Source organism: Balaenoptera borealis (assembly GCF_965194805.1).
Source record: "Balaenoptera borealis genome assembly, chromosome: 4".
NCBI lineage: Eukaryota > Metazoa > Chordata > Mammalia > Artiodactyla > Balaenopteridae > Balaenoptera > Balaenoptera borealis.
The window spans coordinates 117574802-117597981 of record NC_138861.1 but is presented as its reverse complement, the minus strand read 5'-3'; the positions used below and the strand labels follow the sequence as shown (position 1 = coordinate 117597981).

Here is a 23180-nt window from a genome sequence, read left to right as displayed (position 1 = left end):
GGGCTTACCACCTTGATCTTTGGTTGAAGATTGCCTAAGCACAGGCTGGCTGTTTATGACCTTCTTCCTGAAGGTGCCTCAGATACTAGTGGCAACAGTCTGGATATGCTCACAGATTGGGAGCAGCTGCAGAATGTCTGAATATTCAACAGGACCAACAGCTGTTAGGAAGGAGCAAGGAGTTGCTAAGGTCCTCTGGTTTCAGACACACTCTGGATTTCTCCTTCTTCCTGGCTCATGCAAAATGGGGAATAGAACATCTGCCTTCCCCTTTTTCTTTCCCCCTTTCTGGGAGCACTGATGCCTTCCATGGAAGTAGTCTGCAAGGCCAGTGCCAGAGAAGTGACCTCTTCTTTCCTGTACCTCTCTGTTGTCTCTTTAAATATCTCTCAATTTGTGCTCTAATATTTTACAGAGGGGTTATAAGCTGCCAACTGTGACAACTGAAACAGTTCCTCAAATCATCCCTTTTTCTTTATGTTAGGCCTTCACTAATTTACAGTAAAATGGTGAAGATGTCAATGAGTCATCTCCCCAAAATTGGGAAATAAAGGGAATGATTCATCTGAATGTTATCTATCATTTTAATTTTTTAAAAAATCCCCCAATAATAGAGCAGAGCATATATAATAAAGTCACCTTAGGGAAAGTGCTAGCATACAGCCAAACTGCACCAGGAATTGAATCCAGGAATTGACTAAATTCTTTCCATGATCATGGTATCATGTACATATTATCACTGTATATATTCAGGCTTCAAGCATGTATTTTAATTTCGAATGAACAACTCAGCTGCTGATGTTACAGATGGGTGTACACAGGAAAGGTTCAGAAAGGCCAATGTAAGGCCTGAACATACTAAACAAAGATCATGGGCGTAGGTGTTCTATAGAATTCAGTTGAAAAATAAGCCTGTTACAGTTCTAGGTATATGACTATAAATGTTACTAAGACTTTCCTGGTTTCAGTTCCTCACTTATAAAATGGGGATAATTTACCTAATTGAAGAGTTCTGAGGGCTATATTTAATAAATGTAATGTGCTTGGCATTGTGCCTGAATTACAGCAGGTTCATAGTAGGTTTGCAGAAAATTGCCATTACTATTATTGTTTTTATTGCCATCAGCACTACCTAGATTGTGATGAGTACTTATTCAAATGAACTACTAGATATAAGCAACATATTATAGATGTTAAGAGCATGGGTGGAGTAAGTTATATCTGTGTTCAAGTTCCTACTTAGCTACTCGCTTTGTAACCCTGGGCAAGTAACTTCTCCAAACTTCAATCTTTTCATGGGTAAATTGGGAAAGATAATAGTTTATTGGGGAAGATAATAGTTTACTGGGTTACTTTTGGAATTAATGTCATATTAAGATAATAGTAAATTAACTCAGACACTGGCACATGGCAAGTGCATAATAAATGCTACCTATGATCACTGTGACTTTATTGTTAGTATTTGTTTTACCCTAAAATTGGGACATATTATATGTAGCCTTCTTTGGGATTATTTTGATAGGCTTCAGAAGAAAGTAAGAGTGAAATAAAACTTACACAGTCCTGATTTATAGGAACTTCCTTATTAATTTAGAAAAAAATCTGGGAAAAAAGTTCACTGGCTTAGTAATGTTAAACTAAGAAGCCCCGGGCTTCCCTGGTGGCGCAGTGGTTGAGAATCTGCCTGCTAATGCAGGGGACACGGGTTCGAGCCCTGGTCTGGGAAGATCCCACATGCCGCGGAGCAACTAGGCCCGTGAGCCACAACTACTGAGCCTGCGCGTCTGGAGCCTGTGCTTCGCAACAAGAGAGGCCGCGATAGTGAGAGGCCCGCGCACCGCGATGAAGAGTGGCCCCCGCTTGCCACAACTAGAGAAAGCCCTCGCACAGAAACGAACACCCAACACAGCCAAAAATAAATAAATAAAAAATATGGCCTCGAGGAGCCCTCCCAGGAGTGCCAACCCACAAACATTAAAAAAAAAAAAAAAAAAAAGAAGCCCCAATTTAGTGTGAAGGACAGGGGTCCCCTGCCAGTCAAGGAACCTCTGTTACAGGCCCAAGTCTGCCAATAATCAGCTATGTGGCTTTGGCCAAGCCATTTAACATCACAAGGCCTTAATACCCTCATCTGTAAAATAAGGCCATTTTGACAGATGATCTCTAAGGTGGACTGTTCTCTAAATCTGATCTAAGGAGGCGTATCATTCAGCTTTGGCTCTCTAAGAAGGAGAATGTGGTGCTCCGAGTGGGAGGAGAGTAAGGGAAAAGCATAAAATAGAAAGAATGGACCTTACTGTCCTCCTGATCCATGATAATGTTTTTCTCAGTTGATGTAATAGTTGGCTTTTTTTTAAAGTTTCCCCCTAAAATGTCCAGATGCTATGATTTCATCAACCACAAACAAGTGGGGCAGGGCTGGTGAGGTCCTGGGAAAATGAACGTAATTCCTGGAAAACAAAGTTTATATCCTAACTAGTTGTCCCAAAAGGACTAGATGGACTCATACCCATTAGCACTTTGAAACCAAACAACTCATGACTGATTGTAAAATTTCCATCTAGCTTAGTACTATATTTAAATTATTAACACCAGATAACTTACATTAACTTATCTTTTTCTTGGATTTTTTATGTGAGGTATCAATCATATGTGATTATTCTTTCTCTGGATCCATAAAGAATGTTTGGCCACTAACATGATGACTATACACCAAGTGACACTACTTTCAAATATTCAACTATTTGCTGGCCAAAAATCAATCTAAAGAATATAAGCTAAATCAACCGTTCTCTTCTATTTTTGGCAGTAATTCAAAAGTGCAATTTCTCTCACAGTTTAGGACATGAGCATCCTTTCATAAATAATTATCAACAGGTAAAAAATTTGCAGTGGCTGAACACATGGACTTGTAAGTGGTGTCAAGCTTACAAATCTATTATCCTTAGGCGCTTTAACTCATTTTTCCCGAATGATATTATGGTTTAAAGTATAGAAGACGTCTGGTGGAGACAAACAGGCAACATGTTAATGTTACAATACAGAAAGTCAGGAACTAAAAACACACTGTGAATGTTATACCCTTTAATGCAATAAGTACTAACCTAGCAAGAGAATTCTGTTATAATATATAACTCAGGAGAGAACCACTTGAGCCAAACAGTTTATTTAGCATGAATTTTTATAATGGTGATGTTGTAAAAATATTTAATAATAAATATAGCCCCTGCATCAACCAATATCCAGGGAATAGGTCTGGGGGTAACACTCAAGGGGTTAAGGACCGTGGCTATTTATTAACTTGTATTAAACATTTCAATATCCTGACAATCAACATGAATGCATCAATAATGCACTGAGTGAATACCAGGTCTGGCTCTAAATCTGAGAAACTTCTAGAGACAAGAGTGATGAAGGATCAATAGTTGTATAGAAATAAAATCCCAATACTATACAATTCCCAATAATGCTCAATCACTTTCTTTACTTGGTATGTCTTTACTGCCTGAGAACTCCTTTGTTAATTCCTATGCTCGAGGCATCATCACATGCCAGAAACTTTTTCTGACCCCTCCCTTTACCCCCAATTTCCACCTCTCCCATCCAAAACTAGGCTAAATGTTTGCCTCTATAGCGCCAATATATTTTCTATCATAACACTTGCGATTACAACAAACTGGAAGTATTTTTTTCCTGTCTGTCCCTCTTCCTTAGACCTAACTTTAGTTAGTAAACAAGAATCTCCACTAGATATAAGCAGGAAATGTACCTGTCTTGTACCACTCCTTGTCCCCAAAACAAAGTAGACCCTCAATAAGTATTTGCAGAAGGAATAAATCCCCTAGAGTGCTTTTTAAAATTCACATTCCCAAGCTCCACCCCTAAAGATTTTGATGCATTTTTAGCAAGCATCCCAGGTGATTCTGATGTAAATGGCCCAGAAATCTCTATTCCCAGAACCTAAATCTGATATATTTAGCACTTCATTAATTTTTCAACCATTTGGATTAATTTGCTGGGGCTGTGATAAAAAGTATAATTAACTGGCTGGCTTAAGAAACAGAAATTTATTGTCTCTCAGTTCTGGACGCTGGAAGTCTGAAACAGGTGTTGGCAGGGTTAGTTCCTTCTGAGGGCTGTGAGTGAAGGATCTGTCCAAGGATTCTCTCCTTGGCTTATGGATGGCTGTCTTTATGCTCACCTGGTGTTCTCTCTGTATTCATGTCTTTGTCCAAATTTGTTTTATAAGGACATATTGGATTAGAGTCCCCCCCTAATGATCTTAATTAATTGCATCTGCAATAACACTATTTCCAAATAAAGACACTTCTGAGGTACTGGAGGTTACGACTTCAACATATCGATTTGGAGAAAGGGGTTACAATTCAACCTACAACAGGGTTTATTTATTTTGCAATTCTCTGACTTCTCTCTCACAAGAGACGTGTTAGAGTATATAGAATATACGACAAACTCTGAAGAGGTCTGGTAATTTTGCTATGTCACTATTAGCTAAAATGTGATGTTGACATTGCACATATACTTTGATTTATAAAAGAGCTATGTTCTTTAAAGGTTGGGTTAAAGTTTTGCTAATTTGCGTTTTAAAGGCACATAAGCATATGCCAATTAAAGTACTTCTTTGAAAAATTCTTTTGTAAAGTTCAGAATCTTTCTGTTTAAATAATTATTCCCTAATGAACTGATCTGGAAATGTCTGAGGATTTTCTTGAAGCAGGGCATTTCAGGAGAACTAGAAATATACAATTATTCTATGGTATAAACAGACACATTTCGAACAGATATGAGGAAAAATTTTGGACCTATACCTTGAGAGAGTGCCTCTGAATACAAAATAGAAAGTGCAGATTACAGGCGAATTTGTGATAATGAACTAGAGTAGAAAAGTTTTACAGGAAAGTACAATTTTGTGTCCCAACAATTAAATTTCAAAATTGAGGACTCAAAATTAATAAATAAAACCCTAAACCTTCTATTTGAGATGATGGTGAGGGTCTAAATTCCAAATTAATACAACATATTTATTAAGAGTTTACAATGTATTAGAGGCTTTGATTGATTAAGAAAGACATAGACTTTGCCTTCAAAGGGGTCATGGCCAACTTATAGAAATAAATGTGAAAATGAATAGCTCTGATAAAAGTCAGACTGTGTTAGGAGTTATAATTCGTAACCACAGTCTTGAGATGTTTCTAATTTAAATATATTGTCCCACAGTTCCTGTATTTTCATATTAGATTTACATGTCCTGATTCTTCCTTCCTCCCTCCTTCCCTTCCTTTTCTTCCTGCTTTCCTTTTTCTTTCTTTCCCGCTCTCCTTCCCTCTTCCCCCTTTCATCTTTTTTCAGTTGTTCAATATTATAAATATGAATCCTATATTCATTCAAAACAGTTTCCCACACTGCCATCCAATTTTTTCAAGATTTTTATAAACTAGAGTTTGTGCTAATGCCTCTGTTTGTACTCAACCTCTTTATACATCAGTTTCTCCATATCATAATGGTATCTCCCACAAATCACCATGTTGAGCTTCGAAAGAGATAAAGTATGTAAAGCGCTTAGCATAATATCCGGCACTAAATATTAGTTGTTCTCCTGTCTTTTTTTCTTTTAATTATTATACGTTGGATATTTCTTCTTATGTTTATTCCCTAGCATTTAATACTTCTCTTGCTATTATAAACTGGTAGCAGCTTTGGAAATATTTTTGTTATGGGAGTGTTTGAAATGGAAGGAATTTTACTGTCACATTGTCATGATTTCATATAACTTTGGAAACATTCAAAAAAGTTAAATGGTTATTTCAATATGCCTTTCATATTGCATGAACAATCTGCCATGTGCTATTACTTCTGCTTTATATCAGCTCATTTTCACTAATCAGACAAGAATTTATTACATAACCAACTTCTACATATTACTAAACAAAGGAATACCAGTCTGCAGTGTTTTTCACCCACATTAGAGGAAGTCAACCGATAAATTGGGTTTGATTCCAGTTATGTGAAGAGGATGCGAGTCACAGTAATATTTTGTAGTTGTTCCAAATTACCAAATGTATTTTGATCTTAGCATTTCCATTACATGTCATCTGATTAATTGATAGATTGTAACCAGATTATGTAATTATAAATCCTTAGAAAATGCTTTCAGCGATGATAACGCAACATTCCTACAGAAAGATATGACAATTCCCTTGGGCAAGGTGCTCTGACAAAGGAATTCAGTGGTTCTAAAAGATTCAGGTTGACAGGCAAGTATAAATGACTGCTGAATGTTGCAAACGTAATTAAATCATATGCAACATTGATAATATGCAGTTTTGAGGTTGTATATACATAAATTATAACAACAAAATAAAATGGAGAACTAAAGCCTTTTCTTAAAGCCCACTCATCTCTGTCCATTTGCTTACATTACTTGACCCCATCGTCACTTCCATTATATATTTCAGCTTTTAGAAACATAATGAGGTACAGATCTACTGACTGTGTTAAACCATAGTAACTCCTCAGCTCTTCTTTGAGAAATATAGTCCAAGGCTAATAGCCATTTAACTTCTCTCTTTCAGGAACTTCTGGGACATGCTTGGAAGAATTACACTGCCATTCTTTTCACCCATGCAGAAAAAATCGAAGAGGCTGGGCTCAATGAAGATGAATACTTACATGAGGCCTCTGATACACTGCTAACCCTACTAAATTCTATTCAACGCAGATATATTTTCCAGTATAAAAAAGGAAACTCGCTTAATGAACAAAGACTAAAAATCTTAGAAAGGATCATAGAATTTATAAAAGAAAATTGTTACCAAGTTCTTACCTTTAAATGAGATTTAGGTGAAAGGAAAAGGGCTTTGGGTTTTAGAGCCAGCAACCTGGTTTCAAAAGTGCCTTTGTTAGCATGAATGTGGACCATGAGAATTTCCATGTGCTGCCAGCGAGAGTGTACATTGGTATAACCACTTTGGAAAATTGGCAATTAAAAATAAGATTTCTAAGGCAAATCCTATGACACAATAATTATACTCTGAAGTATATATCCAACAGAAATGTATACATTTGTGCACTAAAAGACACGTATGTACAAGAATGTTCATAGCAGTACTATTCAAAATAGCTAAAAACTGGAAATTATCCAAATGTCTACTAAGAGTAAAACGGATAAGCAAATTGTGGTATATTTAAACAATGAAATATTATACAGTAATGAGAATGAGCAAACTACAACTGCATGTAACAAGATCGATGAATTACCCAAACATAATGTTGAAAGAAAGAAGCCAGACATAAAAGAATACATACTCTATGATTTCATTTGTATAAATTTCAAAAACAGTCAAAACTAATGTAATTTTAACTGTTTTGACGTGAGAAGTGTTGGAAGTCAAGTTACCCTTGGTGGAGTTGGGGGGATAGTGAGTGAAAGCACACACCGGGGCGGCTTCTCAGATTCCAGTAATGTTCTATTTCTTGATCTGGAAGTTGGTTTCACAGAATGTGTTCCCATTGGGAAAATTCGACAATAGACACTTCTGACTTATGAACTGTTTACTATAGATGTTATACTTAAATAAAAGTTAAAAATGAATAAATTATTATCCATATTTTCAAAACTTGCTCCACGGCTTACTTGATCCTAAAAAATTAAACTTGTGAAGGCCTGTTCCTCATGTGAGATACCTACTTCATATTTACTGTAATGATGAAACAACTTAGCACATATTAGACGCTCAGTAAATGTTAACTTCCTCTTCCACTTTCATATAATCCCTGGTTCCTATTAAGGCTTGGAAATACAGGTAAAAGCTCAGAGCCGAACCCTGCAGCAGAAATAACTGTTAACAATTGTAATAACCAAATATGAATAAAGCTTTGACTGAAAAAGAGGCTTCCAGTCTACCTTGGAAGGTCGGTCAATTTGGATTAGTAGAGAGATCCAGGATAAACTCAAAGGCAGCAGTGAGGATCGAAGGAAAATAATTCTAGTCAATCGTAACAGCCAAGTCCATCAACAAGTCAGTATCAGATCACCCTCAGGTTTAACATCTGCACATGAGCATTATCATTTATAAGATTCTTTCCTAAGGTAGTCCCCAATTTACAAACAGCTTATTTTCATAAAGTTAATTTGTAAATTGCTTTTTTAGTGTGCATTATACTTTATTTTCCATTAAAAACAGGATTACAGCTCGCGGTTGTTCTCCCAGACTAATCCTCAGAAGCGTACTTAATGTTTAATATTACCTGAACTTCTAGCACAAATTTATAAAGTATTTCTAAGGGAAAGCATAATACAAATTCCAACCTGAAACAACATCTCTATTTCTCTGTATGGTCCCCGTCTATCATTGTGCGTCCAGGATTGTAAAGTGGGAGCCTCAACAATTGGGCTGAGTTTTGGAAGTTAAGTAAAAACTGACCCTTCCCCAGGGGTTAGTGGCTTGGTGACAGAAAGTTGAAGTTGAGAAGTTGAAACTGCAGTGACTAGTGAATAGTGGAAAATTCATGTTCTGAGCTCTTCATTCATGTGATGTCAGCTAACTCTTTACAGAACACAAATACTAGTTAGCTAAAGGAAAGATATGTTGCGCAGAATCATTAAGGAGTCAAGATCTCTGAGGCTGGCCTAGTGTTAATGATTAACAGAGCAAAGGTGCTTCTAGTTTCAAAGAGGAAGACTTCTGTGATGTTTTTCCCTGAATTATTTATTTTTAAATTTGTATATATATATATTTTACATAAATCTCTGAATGTGATATTACATATTTGACTTTTCTTTAGTCATCTTATATTTTGCTTTTTTCAGTAACAATTTATGTAACTATTCCTCTATTGATATGCATTCCAGTTTTCTGCCAACTATTCTTGTACATATTTTTTAATATAATATTGTTTCTTTTCTGTAAGTTATATTCCCAAGAGTGGGATTTCTCGGTTGAAGTATATATATACACTTTAATTTTAATATATCTTACTCAATTTTTCATATGTGTTACAACAAAATTTTCAACAATGTTTGAGAACCCTTTTCCTATATTCTTGTCATCAGTGTTATCATCTTACACACCTATTGCTAACACCAGTTTGCTAAATGTAAAACTGTACCTTACTTACTATTTACCTTAATTTGGATTTCCCAGACTACTCCCTAACTGGAGCATTTTTATAAGCATGTTGGTCATTTAGATTTACTCTTCTATGAACTGCCTCTTCACATTATTTACCTTTTCTTGTCATTTACTATTGGATCGCTTCACACAAAGTTTCTTTGCTTGACAAAAACTTCAGTCAGGCTCCTGAACCTTCTCCTAGGCCCATGTGTGCTTAATTTAGTTTTGGCAAGAACCCTGCTAAGTCAGTTTACCAGAACTCTTTACCTTCAATATCTGATCAGGTTCCTTGTCTAACCACCCTGGCCTCTCTCCAGCAAAGATCCTGTTAGGCGGGTTTACCCAGACTCCCTCTGACCCTTCCTTGTAGTTCCCTCTTGGTAATTTTCCATCCAATGATCCCCACCCTGCTCCTTGGCTATAAATTCTCACTTGCCCATGCTGTATTCAGAGTTGAGCCCCATCTTTCTCCCTCACAGTAAATTCCCATTTGAGCAGTCCCTCTACCTATCTTGATGGTCCTGAATAAAGTCTGCCTTATCATCTTTAACAAGTGTCACTGAGTATTTTTTCTTTAACACTTCCTGCTTGCTAAATCTGAAGAGCTCTACATACATTACAAATATTAGTCCTCTGCCTTTCAGATTGCAAATTTTTTTCAATTGTTATTTGTCCTTCAGTTTTGGTTATGGTAACTTTTGCCAAAATAAATGTGAATTTTCTTACAGTTATATATTTTTATGTACAATGTACAAAACTGGGATTTAGTTTCATTTCCTTTTAGATGGGTAACCAATTATATCTGCTCTACTTATTAAATAATTAATAACTTTCCTACTGAGATAGGTAGATAGGTATATAAATATATATCCTCTTTATTTCTGGATCTATTCGGGATTCTTAATTCTTTTCCATTATCTATCTGATTTATATCACTATTAATACCATAATGATTTAATTTGGATGGTTTTATATCCTTCCTTGATATGTAGGATGGCAAGCTTCCCTTAGTCTTCTTTTCTCAACATATTTTCTGGCTACTCCCAGTCATTCATTTATATACATTATTTCAGATCTAATTTTGTCTAATTTCAAAAGAAAATTCTTTTGAATTGATGACAAAGGACATTTTGTAATATTAAAATCCTCCCATGCAAGCATACAGTATGTTTCTCCATTTTATGTTTATTATTTTTTATATTACTGTATTTCTAACATTTTTCTTTTCCTTAGTTTTGCCAATTTGATAAAGTTGCTATTCAGTTTTTCTTCTTGATAATTTGGACATTCTACTCTAATTAATACCCATTAAGAATTATTTCTTTGTCCCCGAATTCAGAATGAAGTACATACTTCTCTACCATTGTTTGATAACAAAGTAGAACTATTTCCCTAACCAAGAACTCTTTCCCCACTGCATTATCCCCTCAACTATTTAAATAAGACCTTTAGAACACTTTCATTTCCTCCCTATCCTTTTCTCCTTACCCCATCTTCCCTATGGAAGAAGTCTTTGGAATGTTTTTCCTTTCTCCTTATTACTAGATTTTGCTAAGAGAGTTAATTATTTCCCCTTACAGATCGACCCTTATGTTTCAAAAGTCCCTTCTTATCATTTACATTGAGCATTCCTGGTAGTTTATCATTATCTCTTTTACTTAATATACAAATATTAGAAAGTCCATTCCTCACCATTGTTTTCTTTTCTCTTATCTTCCCCCATCTTTCTAGTTAGTGCATTTTCCTAATACACTCTGCATTCTAGTGTAGTACCCCAGAGGCATTAATTCCAGACGTGGTTTTCCATGAACCACTATGCAATAGCAATTCTAGCTCCTCATAATAATCAGCATAGTGAATGTAGGGAAATAATTTGTTAGTTGGTAATGGGGTAGTTAAACCATAAGAATAGCAAGGCACTGAAGCGAACATCTACCTGAAGCTGGTTGTTCGGCTTTTTCTGGATGACATCACATGTATATCAAATTGAATAAACTCACCATTACTAGAGATAATTACAACTTGCAACAAAACAACCATGTGATCAGAATTAGCTGTAGGTAAAATAAATGATGTCCAGAAAGTTCATCTTTGGCATCCTGCCACCTTTCCTATTAGACTCTATAATTTGCACTCTTTCCTCACATCCCTCCAGGTGCCCTTCTCACCTGGAAGACAAAAATCTCTACTAAACTTTGTATTTGAAAATGCTTTGAACATTTTAGATGATTGGAAGATAGTATACATGATACTTTTGTGCAGCTGGGGTTGGATCCTCATTAGTACATACTATCTTGGGAAATTAGTAATTCATCTCTAATACTAACTAGTTCTGACCCTTACTAGGTTGGTTCATCTAGATAACATTACCTCAATCAGCAATTTCAGGCTTTCTTTTTGTAGTTATGTTTATCTACACTCTGTCTTTTTAAATAAGAATTTGCTTAGGTTTTCTCTTCTATTGATTTTCAAGCATATCACAATTCTTTTACAAAAGGCTATTTTTAAGTGGCATTGCTATTTCCCATATTCTCACTCAAACTTTATTTAAAAAATAAGTTTCTTTTCACAAGCATCAGAAGTTTTTATTGCCAATTCATATGCTTTAAGAGAAAATGTTATCCTTTCACATGAATACTGAAAGCTACGGAAAAAGTTATTTCTACCAAAATCATTCTCTTTTGCTAAACTTATTAAAAGTGACTTTCTATTTGCATTTTTCATTAATCTTTTTCAAAGAGAAATCAAATTGTGGTGTTGATTTTGGATGACTCCTGCACTGTGCTTTCCAAATTCCCCAGTTGTGAAAAGCTGAGTGGGGTTTTAAATTAACAAGTATCAGCCAAATATCTTAGGGCTGAAAAGTTAAGTGGATGCATATATTGAGAACATTTCTCTACTGGGATGTATGATATTCTAACGAGGCCATTTACAAAAACAAATGTAAAACTTTGTCAGAGCAGCCTTGATGTGAAGGCTCATCACGTGAATGCCACTGAAGAAATGAGCAGACATTAATAACTGCTATTTGAACAATTCTATATGCATTATGTAAGCAATAGGATAGTCAAGAAGAGTAGTTAGCCTTTTCATTTAAAAGGATTATTCTTTTTTCTTGCAATTATCGAGCCCCAGGTTTGTTTCTGCTGCTGTTGCTAAGGACAATAGCCTGCCAGATAGGAAATGATGTTGATGAAGACATAAAATAACACTTACACGCATATTTTACTCAAAAAGCCAGAGAACTGGGAATAGGGTATGTTAGGAAGGGGGTGGGAGTAACGAAGGGGAAGGGAAAAAACCGAACAAGGGAATACATAAGGGTGAAAAAATATAATGTACAATAATTAATTCATACTCTGAAATTCCAGATGGCTCACTTTCAAACTAACAATTATTTCATTGTTCTGGGTCCTTTCTCTAATTTTTTTTACAGTTATACTCCTATGAATTATCTCTGCCAAAACTCATCCAAAGTTAGAACCGTAACTATAAGAAGTACGATAAGCAACAATGTATATATAAATTACTAATTCTTTTCCATTCCAAAAAGTTGGTGTCTGAAGAAGATCCAGTTTTGCATAGAGGCATATTAGCCATTAGCAACTATCTTTGTTTTCATTATTATTGTAAAACTTTGGGTTATCACCCAAAAAGCACTGCAGATGTGTACAACTATAGAGGTGTTCCTGGTTTAAGCACATACTTTTTCTATCAATCTATCTATCTATCTAGAACTTAGTGACATCCTTCTTAAGTAGACTTCTGGGATAGACTGTCATTACAGGATCAGTGCCCTCGACAAGAGTGTACTCAAAGAATCAAGGCACACACACAGTTCTTTAGAAAGCCAACAGCTGCCAGCAGCGGCAGCCTAGTTTTGCCAAGTGATTCTTCCTAAGAATTTCCTCAGCAAAAAGAAAAAACTTGATAAATTCTCTTTGTAACCACTCCAAAGGAGTGTTTAATGACCTCTTCTCTCCCTTTAAAATCGCTTAAGTACTCCACTAAAGGAGCTGCCTTAATCTCCTTACATGAACTAATGAAATTTAGGGTTTTTTAAAACTTATTATTATCTTTCCCTACAGTTTAGACAAAAGAGAAGTTAAACTTCTCATTCAAATATAAGAAACCACATGACTATTTGAGAAAGAAAGCATATTATAATGGAGAAAAGCAGAATATTAGTAAAATCTAGGTTTCGGCTAGTTATACCTTAGCACCAGCATTTATGTAAATTTTCTGTTGATTCTTTGGGGTAAAATAGCTGGCTTACCTCTAGGGAGTTAAATTGAAAAGATGTGTTGAAACTACTTAGCTAGCTATAAAGCATTAAATATCTTACTAATAATTCTACAATAAAATCCATGACATTAGACAGATATTATTAATATATCCCCCTCACTTGGAAGGCAAAGCTCTCTCCACAAGACAGCAATTTGCAATATTATTTGTAGGTGTGTTACATTAATTTGCTTCACTAGTTTTTATTTTGTATCTTGGCAATAAAGTTTTAGTCTACACACCATTGCACAGCACTTAGAACCAGGACTGTGTCACAATTTATGTAGCCAAAGTACACAGCTAACACTGCACACTTTGATATTTTTACATTTTTAAAGGTACAACATATAATTTCCCTAGAAAATTAAGTATACTCATGCCCCTTTAATGTCCTTCTCATAAGCGATAGTGAGGTGATCCTCCACCTGCCAAGAACTTAAAAATACAATTGCTTTTATTTGTTACATTAACACACAATAGTTATAAGTATTGTCTTTCTAGTCTAAGAAAATTGCAAAACTATTTGAAACTTTATCAATAATATTAAACCAGTGAAAGGGCATCAATGAACAGGGCTGACCAGCGTCTAAATACCTAAAACATGGATTTCAGTGGGAGTGCAGGGCGGGAAGAGAAAGTTTCAGTAAAAAACATCTCTAGCGAGGGGAGAGATACTACATCTGGTATAGCGGAACAATCAGGTCTGTTGAAAGACAGGGCCTGTATGAAATATTCCTTAAGAAGCTCTGTTCATTTCATATACACCAAGTAATCTTCTGAACAAAAATTCACTTCTCAGGAAATGTGATACCACGGAAGGGGACAGAGAGACAGGAACACTAGTTTCAGGAAAGGAACATTCTTATCATAAACTGATATTAACATTATATACCTCTATTATGTGTAACATAATATATACCCTCACAACTCAATGAGGTAAGTACTATTATTATACCCATCTTACAGATGAGGAAAGTAAGGTATATGGAGGCTAAACAGTTGCCCAAGATCACACAGGCGTTTAAGTTGTATAGATGGAATCAAAACTAGGTAATCTGGATTCAAAACCAATACTACTAAGCTCTACAGACTACTTAGCATCTATAACAGTCATGCACAAATGCAGGTTTTTGGACCTGCAAAGACCCAGATTTTGGAACCTCATTAAACTAACATTCTCTGAGGCCCTATACACACCCTCCGTCTTGCTGATGTGCTTATTAAAGTTCAGTGAGTTACTCTGAATATTTTGTAAATAGTGTAAATGAGAATTTACATATTTTTAAAAAAGCAACAACAAATTATCTGTTTGGTGGGCACTTAATATTCTTGTACTCATAGAATACTTAATGTTCTTCATAGAAGGCAGAAAAAATTGCCAATTATATATTAAAATTAACATGTCCTGAAAATGATTCATCTCATAAGAATAATACACATGGAATTTCTATATATAAGAAAAGTTAGTCCTGTCAATAGTCACTATAAGATAGTGGGTCAACACTGCACGAGAAATTATCTTGGGGGAAGGTCAGCTTTTTTTTCTGGTTTACTTTGCAATACATAAATAGATGTCAAGAGGCACTAGCTGTTTAGTCTGTGACCTAACACCATCTCCTACTGTTGAAATTCTTAACGGGCTGAATACCAGTCAGAAGCCAGAAGGATTATGTCCAGTTCACTAACAATGTCATCATTTTTTGTTGATTCTGTAAGAGTTCTTTCATCCCAGCAATACAAATAAAACAGAATTAAGTTTTCTGTAAAAATAACGACTGAATGGAGCTAAGTGGATAACTTGATTGAGTAATGCTTTTATGTAACTTGAAAAATTGGGAATAAATAGTTCAACTATCTAAACAGTTGAAACATTCTTTAAATTATATTAGATTTATAGAAATGTAATATAATTGGGAAAAATCAGAAAATACAGACTCACAAAAAGTCTTTATTCCCGGAAGAATAACATATCTCAAGTACAAAACTTTGGAAAGTCATTTGTATTTAGTTATCAACAGATAGATGCTAATGATGCTCTGTTAATATTCAGTTTTTCATAAAGAAGATAAAATTTCTATGATGGTACCACATCTTGGCCTACCAGAGAACTCCACGGACTTAAATAAATGATACTTTTTATAACTTAGCATGTAGGGTTGTTTTAAAAGTTTTTGTTTTGCCTCTCCTTCTTATTGTAGGCTATAAACAGCAACAGTGCTAGAATATTGGTATGTGTCATTTTTCTTTTAGAATAGATATTCCTACCTCCATAGATGCATTTCTTTTTTGGTATCTCAGTCGTCATCTCAAGGCTGGTGAACTTGAAGCTCATAGTGCCTAAGTTAATTTTCACTGTTCCTACAATATCTGTAAGATGAGTGAAAATACACATTTGACAACTTTATACATATGTATGTTAAATTTCTGGCTACAATTTCTTTTATATATTGACAGTATGATGGTACATGAAAAAATAAAAGATATCAACCTTAAATGCTCTTCTAAAGATAAAAGCTATAATCTTTTATTAGGTATCCAAAGAATCTTTGAAGTCACCTAGAATAAAAAAGTGGACCGTGTTTACAGTCAATTTATTGGGAACTACATTGGCAACACTTTGCAATGTGTTTATTCTTTAGAATTAGTCAAAATTTATTACTAATTATTTTGTTAAATGGAAAGAATAAGTTCACTACACAGTTGGAAGTTTCAGTCTTTTAAAAAAGTCACCTTAAGTATATAAGTCTGGGTTACTTTGGTAAGCAACAGCAATAATGTTCAAATGCCATGTCTCCTAGCGTTCACGTTGTTCGGCTCTCTAGAATCAACAGTTGGTCATTTTCAATACCATTACAATATAGACTAGTTAATAAGCCTGACAAAAATTCTAACTTTTCTTTTTAAAGAGGAGAGGGCGTTTATAATACAGATACTAAAAATACAAGGGCTTCAAATTGCATGCAACATGTGCCTACAAATAAGAAACTAAATGTTAATCTAGTTCAAGTTACCTAAATGTATAAAGAAAAAGCAATGTGCTAGCCAACATCCTCACTAAAACATAAATCATCATGAAACACAGGCAAATTCCTCCCTGTATCATAAAGGATCAAAAACCATCGGTAAAAATGTAGTGTTTCTCTAATTAATTGAAAACAATATATACCAGGTAAAAGACTACTCAAGTCTAGAAGAGAAATAACAAAAATGAGCCAGTTATAGTTTAGGTACAAGTGACAAATATATTTCTTTTTATTGTTAAGTTTTCTCTAATGTACTTCAGTAACTGAAGTGTTTGATTTTATTTTATTCCACTGTTGGCCATAGTTTGAGCCCTACAGACTCCCTTCCCTTTCACCTCAAAGGGAGCTCCTTTGTATGTAGCCACACATTCGTCATTAGTGTAAAGATCAGGCTGGATCTGCTCCCAAATCTTCTTCTTAGGATTCAGCTCCTTGTCAGGCTCTCCTGTTGGGGGAGGAAAAAAAATACATAGCTAACATATTAATAAACTGTCCATAGAGATTTCTAGTGAATTGTCTTGAATACAATTTCTGATCTTTAGGCCGGATCAGGATTTAAACGTTTACTTTTAACACTTATTTTATTTTTACTATGTCGGCAATTTATATTCTTGATTGGTAAAATAAAATATTTTGTCATTTCCTTACAAACGTTAAAGATATTATTTTTTACTCTTACAATAAACAGTTTTACAGGTAATATAGCTCAATGAATTGGAATGATTCATTCTAATTAGATTAGAATGAAATGATTAGAACGAAAATACAAATGATTAGAATGAAAATACAAGATACTAATTTTATCACTACATATAAAGAAAGATTTTGAACAGATGAGAGCATAATTTGATGTGTTATATTTTTACACATGGCAGAAGCAGCTTATGCTTTACTATTTGTTTCAACATAAAAAATAAATGACTAGATCGCTGCTAGAGTACTTAAAGATTTCTTACAATACTGGAGAATGGCTTAAATGTTGGGGTTATCTAGCTAAATATAATAACTACTCTGGGTTTCATCTGCTGCCCATTCCACTTGGTGAGATGGAAAGAGAAAGGAAGAATAAGGAGACAGGACTAGCATTTTCTAAGCACCAGGAATATATGTTGCTGCGTGCAATTCACAGAACAACACTGACTCTAGTTTTAAATATAAAGAAACTGGGGCTCAGAGAAGATAAGCTGCTCAAAGTCACACAATCAACAAGCAGAGTGAGATTTGACACCAAAGCCCTTACTCTGTTAGTACAGCACCTTGCCTCCTAATAAATTATCTTCTGAAAAGAAACAAACAACACTTTTACAAGTGGATAATATCCTATCTCCTCTCTTTACCGTAACTCACATTATAAAGTTTACAATCAATAAAAGACAAACACATTGTAGAACATATCTGGTCTAGGCTTAAAAACTACCAATATACCAAGCAATCCCTCTATTTAATGAATGATGAGGAAGAAGAGAGTAAAGTTGAATGTAACATGATTTTAGTAGCTGAAGATGTTCAATAACTTTTGAAATGAAGAATCAGTTTAAGAAACAATGAAGAGAAGTAACGAATCCCTTAAGTGTTAGTTTCAAATGGAAAATGATTTCCCTGGAGGTAACAACAAAAATACTGCTTAAGTATAACTAAGTAATAATAGAAATATAACTTTCTAGATCTTTTTATTAGCTCTTCAGAAACTACCCTGAAACTGGCAAAAATATACAAAACTGTCCTGATATGTAGGTTTTCAGAGATGACAGAACAGTTAATTGAATAATGTATCTACAGTAGAAGAATAGGCAGTGAAACTAAAACTGAAGAGACTGTCTAGTATAAAAGATAAGGATTTTTCTTACTCCTTTAAGAGCATTTGATTATTTGATTGGACAACAGAGAAACTAATTAATAAACAGAACAGAAAAAATTCCAATATATAAAGTATCTATAAAATTTTTATTTTTTTTCACCAAGCCATTGGTTAGTCTAAGAGCATAATCCTACTTTGTTTATACACAGATCATGTGGGGAAGTGGGCATTCCAGAATTCTGTAAAAGCTGAGACCAGACACACTGTTCAGGAGGGCCTGAGTACTAACTCTGGACCCCCCCACCTTGAACCCAAAAAAAGATATTCCCAAACTGATAATGAATTCAAGAAGCAGATTGTCTCAGGTTTGTGTAAAAGCTTCTTATCAAGACCACAGATTGTGTGGGTAAATTTTTGCTGAATGCAGACATAAGCCCCAAGTACAACAAGCTGTGGTGCAGCACAAACTTAAGCTTGTCAGATCTAGGAAGACACTGATATGTATAGAAAATAATAATCATTATAATACATAACACTACACTTACATAGTGCTTACTATGTGCCAGGCACTGCACTATGTGCTTTACATATATTTACTCATTTAATCCTCTCAGTATACTAAATAAATACTATTAATTACCCCCGCTTTACAGATGAGGAAATAGAGGCACAAAAGTAATAGCTAAGAGCTTAAAACACCAGGCAGGTAGCTAAGTGTTTCAAAAGTTAAACCTCACAAAACTCACAAGAAATACATACCATTAAAAAGCTTTTCTTACAGATGAAAAAGCTGGGCTCAGAAAGGTTCCTAGGTCACCCAGCACTTGTGGAACAAGATCTGAAGGTTTTAAACTTCTTACGTAAGACTGTAATAATTTTCAAGGGATAAAGATTTTAACTAAAAATGAACTAGAAACTATGAGAAGAACCTCCCACTCTTGATTGTTGCTTTTAACACAACAGGCTCAATACCTGAACATTCCGAATGTGGCTGCAAGACTTTAACGAGTCAGTAAATGAAATAATGATTCAGACCACTAAAATTTTGAGATTGTAATTAAAACTTGCCAAATTACGATCACTGAATATAAATCAGAGTTGAAAAGTCTTGGATGGAGTGTTAACCTTGTGGTTTATTCATGTTTCTCAATAATACACTATTTGGTAAGGTATAAAGCAAGTTTAAAATGAAAGTTTAAATCACCTCTCACAAAAAAGCATACCTAATATTTTAAACAATTTTTAAAAATTAACTCTATTTCCAGAGAAGCCTTTCATCATTCCTCTGTGTTATATCCTTCTTCTAAATCTTATTTTCCTAATTTTCTCGCCCTCCCTCCCTCCTTTCCTTTCTCTCATCATCCCTATGTGTTATAATCTTCTTCTAAATCTTATTTTCCTAATTTCCACCCCCCCTTTCTTTTTTTGGCATGGCTATCCAAACAAAGTGATGATATCAACAAAAGTTCTTAAAGCTGAAAACTGTAGTCTCTGTAATTGCTAAACACATGCCAATAATCACCATGTGGAAATGGTTACACGTATTGTAAGAGAACTAATCATTCAGAGATTACTTTAAGATAACTCAATCTAAACAAAACACACAGGCAACAGGAACTAGCTCAGAAAGGAGTTTGTACAGATGTAAAAAGCTGTGACTACCATCTCAGCGTTTAAAAACTACAAAAAGCAATAAACATAAATTCCAGAGTCATCAGCTTCCCTGATATGTCAAGACCATGAAAAGCTTAGCACCAACTTAATTATTTTATGTTTCATTAATTGAGCTTTTGAACTATAATAATTGTAACTATCACCTTTTGTGATGCAAAAACTAAAGTATAACTTTGCAAATAGGGATCAATTAATTTTACAGAGCTAATCAACAGAGAAAAGTGGTTTGTTGATTTGATAGGAATGATCTTGGAAATAATGAAGATGGATCCTCAGGTCTGTTCTTCAAATACTGGAGGGTTTGGGGGGGGTTCTTTAAAACATGTTTTACTGGTATGTTTCTTTCTGTTTATTCAATAACCAACTTACTGACCTCCTACTCTATGCCTGACATTTTTCTGGATGGTTGGAATATAGTAGTGAATAATAACAACAAAAATCTTGATTTCATGATGCTTACATTTCCATGTGGGCAGAAAATAAATAATGTACAGTTTATCTGATGATGATAAGTGTTTTGGAGAAAAATAAAACAAATAAGGAGACATCTGAAAGATTTGAATAAGATGAGGGACCAAGCCATGTAGCTACCTGGGGAAAGAGACAGTGGCTCAACTAGGGTGATTGAGGAGCAGCTGAAGTACATGAGGTTAATGAAATAATGAGAGGCCATTGTAAGGACCTATATCTGTATTCTGGCTCAAATGGAAAGCTTTTTAATAGTTTTTTGCAGAGGACTAATATATCTGACCTACATCACCCTGTAGGCTATAACTGAAAATAGACGGAAGAAGGGCAAGGGCAAAAGCAGAGCGATCAGTTAGAAACCTTTTGCAATTACCCAGATAAGAGACGGTGGTGTCAGGACCAAAGTGGTGGAGGTAGAGATGATGAGAATCACTCCAGATATGTTCAGAAGGTACAGCCACTAGGATTTTCTGAAGAAGATGTATGCAAAAGGGAAATCTAGGGAGAAGACTGGGATATACATTCTTCTCCCCTGGGACATGTTAGTGAAGAAGTCTCGTAGGTAGCTGGACAAGTGACTGAATAAAATAGCCAAAGGAATGAACATGGAAAGAAAAAGAGGCCAAGCATGGAAAAAGAGAAGAGGTCAAGGATCAAGGTCTGAGGTATTCCAATTAAGAGGTCAGGGAGGTGAGGAAGAATCAGCAAAGGAGATGAGCAGAGCAGCCAATGAAGCATGAGGACCACCATGCAAGTGTGGTGTCAGAAGCCAAGTCAAAGTTAATTAAGAAAAGGACTGAGAACTAACTAGCCATGGATTTAGCTACAGGGAGTAAATTGGTGATCTTGACCAGAGCAATTATGGTGGAATAGTGGAGAGAGAAGCCTGATTGAAATAGGTCTTAAGGAAGAGAATCAAATATAGACAGGCTTTTTTTTTTAATTAAAAAAAATTATATTAGTTTCAGGTGTACAACACAGTGATTAGATATTTTTATACATTATGAACTGACCACTGCAATAAGATCATTTACTGTCCATCACCATACAAAGTTGTTACAATATTATTGACTGTACTCCCTATGTATACATTACATCCCCATGACTTACTTCTTTTATAGCCAGAAGTTTGTACCTCTTTACCTCCTTCACCTATTTCGTCCGTCCCCCCACCCTCCTCCCCTCTAGCAACTATCAAACTATCAAACTGCAGTTTGTTCTCTGTATCTATGAATCTGTTTTGTTTTGTTTGCTGTGGTTTTCAGATTCCACAAAGTGAAATCATATGGTATTTGTCTTTCTCTGACTTATTTCACTAATAAGCATAATACCCTCAAGGTCCACAAAGATTTCATTCTTTTTAATGGTTGAGTAATATTCCATTGTGTATGTGTGTGCGTGCATACGCGCACGTGCGCACACACACACCACACACATACACCACATCTTCTTTATCCATTTATCTATCAATGGACACTTGGGCTGCTTCCATATCTTGGTTATTATAAATACTGCTACAATGAACACAGGTGTGTTTTCCGAGTTAGTGTTTTTATTTTCTTCAGATAAATAACCAGAAGTGAAATTTCTGGACCACATGGTAATTCTACCTTTAGTTTTTTGAGGAACCTCCATACTGTTTTCCATAGTGGCTGCAACAATTTACATTCCCACCAACAGTGTAGAAAGGTTCCCTTTTCTCCACATCCTTGCCCCATTTACAACTGCATCAAAAAGAATAAAATACCTAGGACTAAATTTAACCAAGGAGTAGAAACGCCGCCTGACTCTGAAAACTCTTTGTCACTGAGGAAAGAAACTGAAGATGACACAAATAAATGGAAAGTTATACTGTGCTCACGGATTGGAAGAATCAATATTGCTAAAAGGTCCATACTACTCTAAGCAATCTATGGATTCAATTCAATCTCTATCAAAATACCCGCAGCATTTTTCATAGAAGTAGAACAACTAATCCTAAAATGTGTATGGAAACACAAAAGCCCTCGAATAGCCAAAGCTATTTTGAGAAAGAAGAACAAGGAGGGGTCACAACTGAACTACAATGAACTTGAAACTATACTACAAAGCTGCAGTAATCAAAACAGGATGGTACTGCCACAAAACCAGACACATAGATGAACAGAACAGAATTGAGAGCCCAGAAATAAACTGACACTCATAGCATCAATTAATCTATAACAAAGGAGGCAAGAATATACAATGGGGAAGAGATAGTCTCTTCCATAAATGGTGTTGGGAAAACTGGACAGCTACATGCAAAAGAATCAGACTTGACCACTTTCTTACACTATATACAATAATAAACTCAAAATGGATTAAAGACTTAAATGTAAGTCCTGAAACCATAAAATGCCTAGAAGAAAACACAGGCAGTAAACTCTTTGAGGTCAGTCTTAGCAATAGTTTTTTTGAATGTCTGTCCTCAGGCAGGGGCAACAAAAGCAAAAACAAACAAATGGGACTACATCAAACTAAAAAGTTTTTGCAGAGCAAAGTAAACCATCAACAAAACAAAAAGGCAACCAACTGAATGAGAGAAGATGTTTGCAAACTTGCTGATAAGGGGTTGATATCCAAAATATATAAAAACCTCAAATCACTCAATACCAAAAAAAAACCCCCAATTTAATTTTAAAGAATAAGTGGGTCCAGAAGCTAAAGATCTTCACATATCATACATGCTTTGAGATTAACCATAAACTCATATTTACTAATAAGACTCAATATCAACAGAGATAAGCATGATCTTAGAAGTTCGAAGTCTAAATGCAAATT

The 23180-nt window shown here is 35.0% G+C and overlaps 2 protein-coding genes across 4 annotated transcripts in view; one reads left to right on the top strand and one right to left on the bottom strand.

Moving 5' to 3' along the window:
- GIMD1 (GIMAP family P-loop NTPase domain containing 1) overlaps window positions 1–16505 on the top strand; it is a 43866-nt gene extending 27361 nt beyond the window's left edge. Inside the window, exon 2 of the mRNA XM_082389158.1 lies at window positions 6594–16505. Coding sequence (XP_082245284.1) covers window positions 6594–6854 — 261 coding nt within the window. The 3' untranslated portion in view covers window positions 6855–16505. The remainder of the gene's footprint in view (window positions 1–6593) is intronic.
- A 135-nt stretch (window positions 16506–16640) lies between these two features.
- Window positions 16641–23180, bottom strand: part of AIMP1 (aminoacyl tRNA synthetase complex interacting multifunctional protein 1) — a 34234-nt gene continuing 27694 nt past the window's right edge. For 2 of the 3 annotated variants that reach the window (XM_082389142.1, XM_082389143.1), the window contains one exon: window positions 16641–16886. In XM_082389142.1, the coding sequence (XP_082245268.1) occupies window positions 16720–16886 (167 nt within the window). In that variant the 3' untranslated portion in view covers window positions 16641–16719. Of the gene's footprint in view, window positions 16915–23180 lie in introns of all 3 variants that reach the window. The other variant, XM_082389144.1, reaches the window with a different exon arrangement.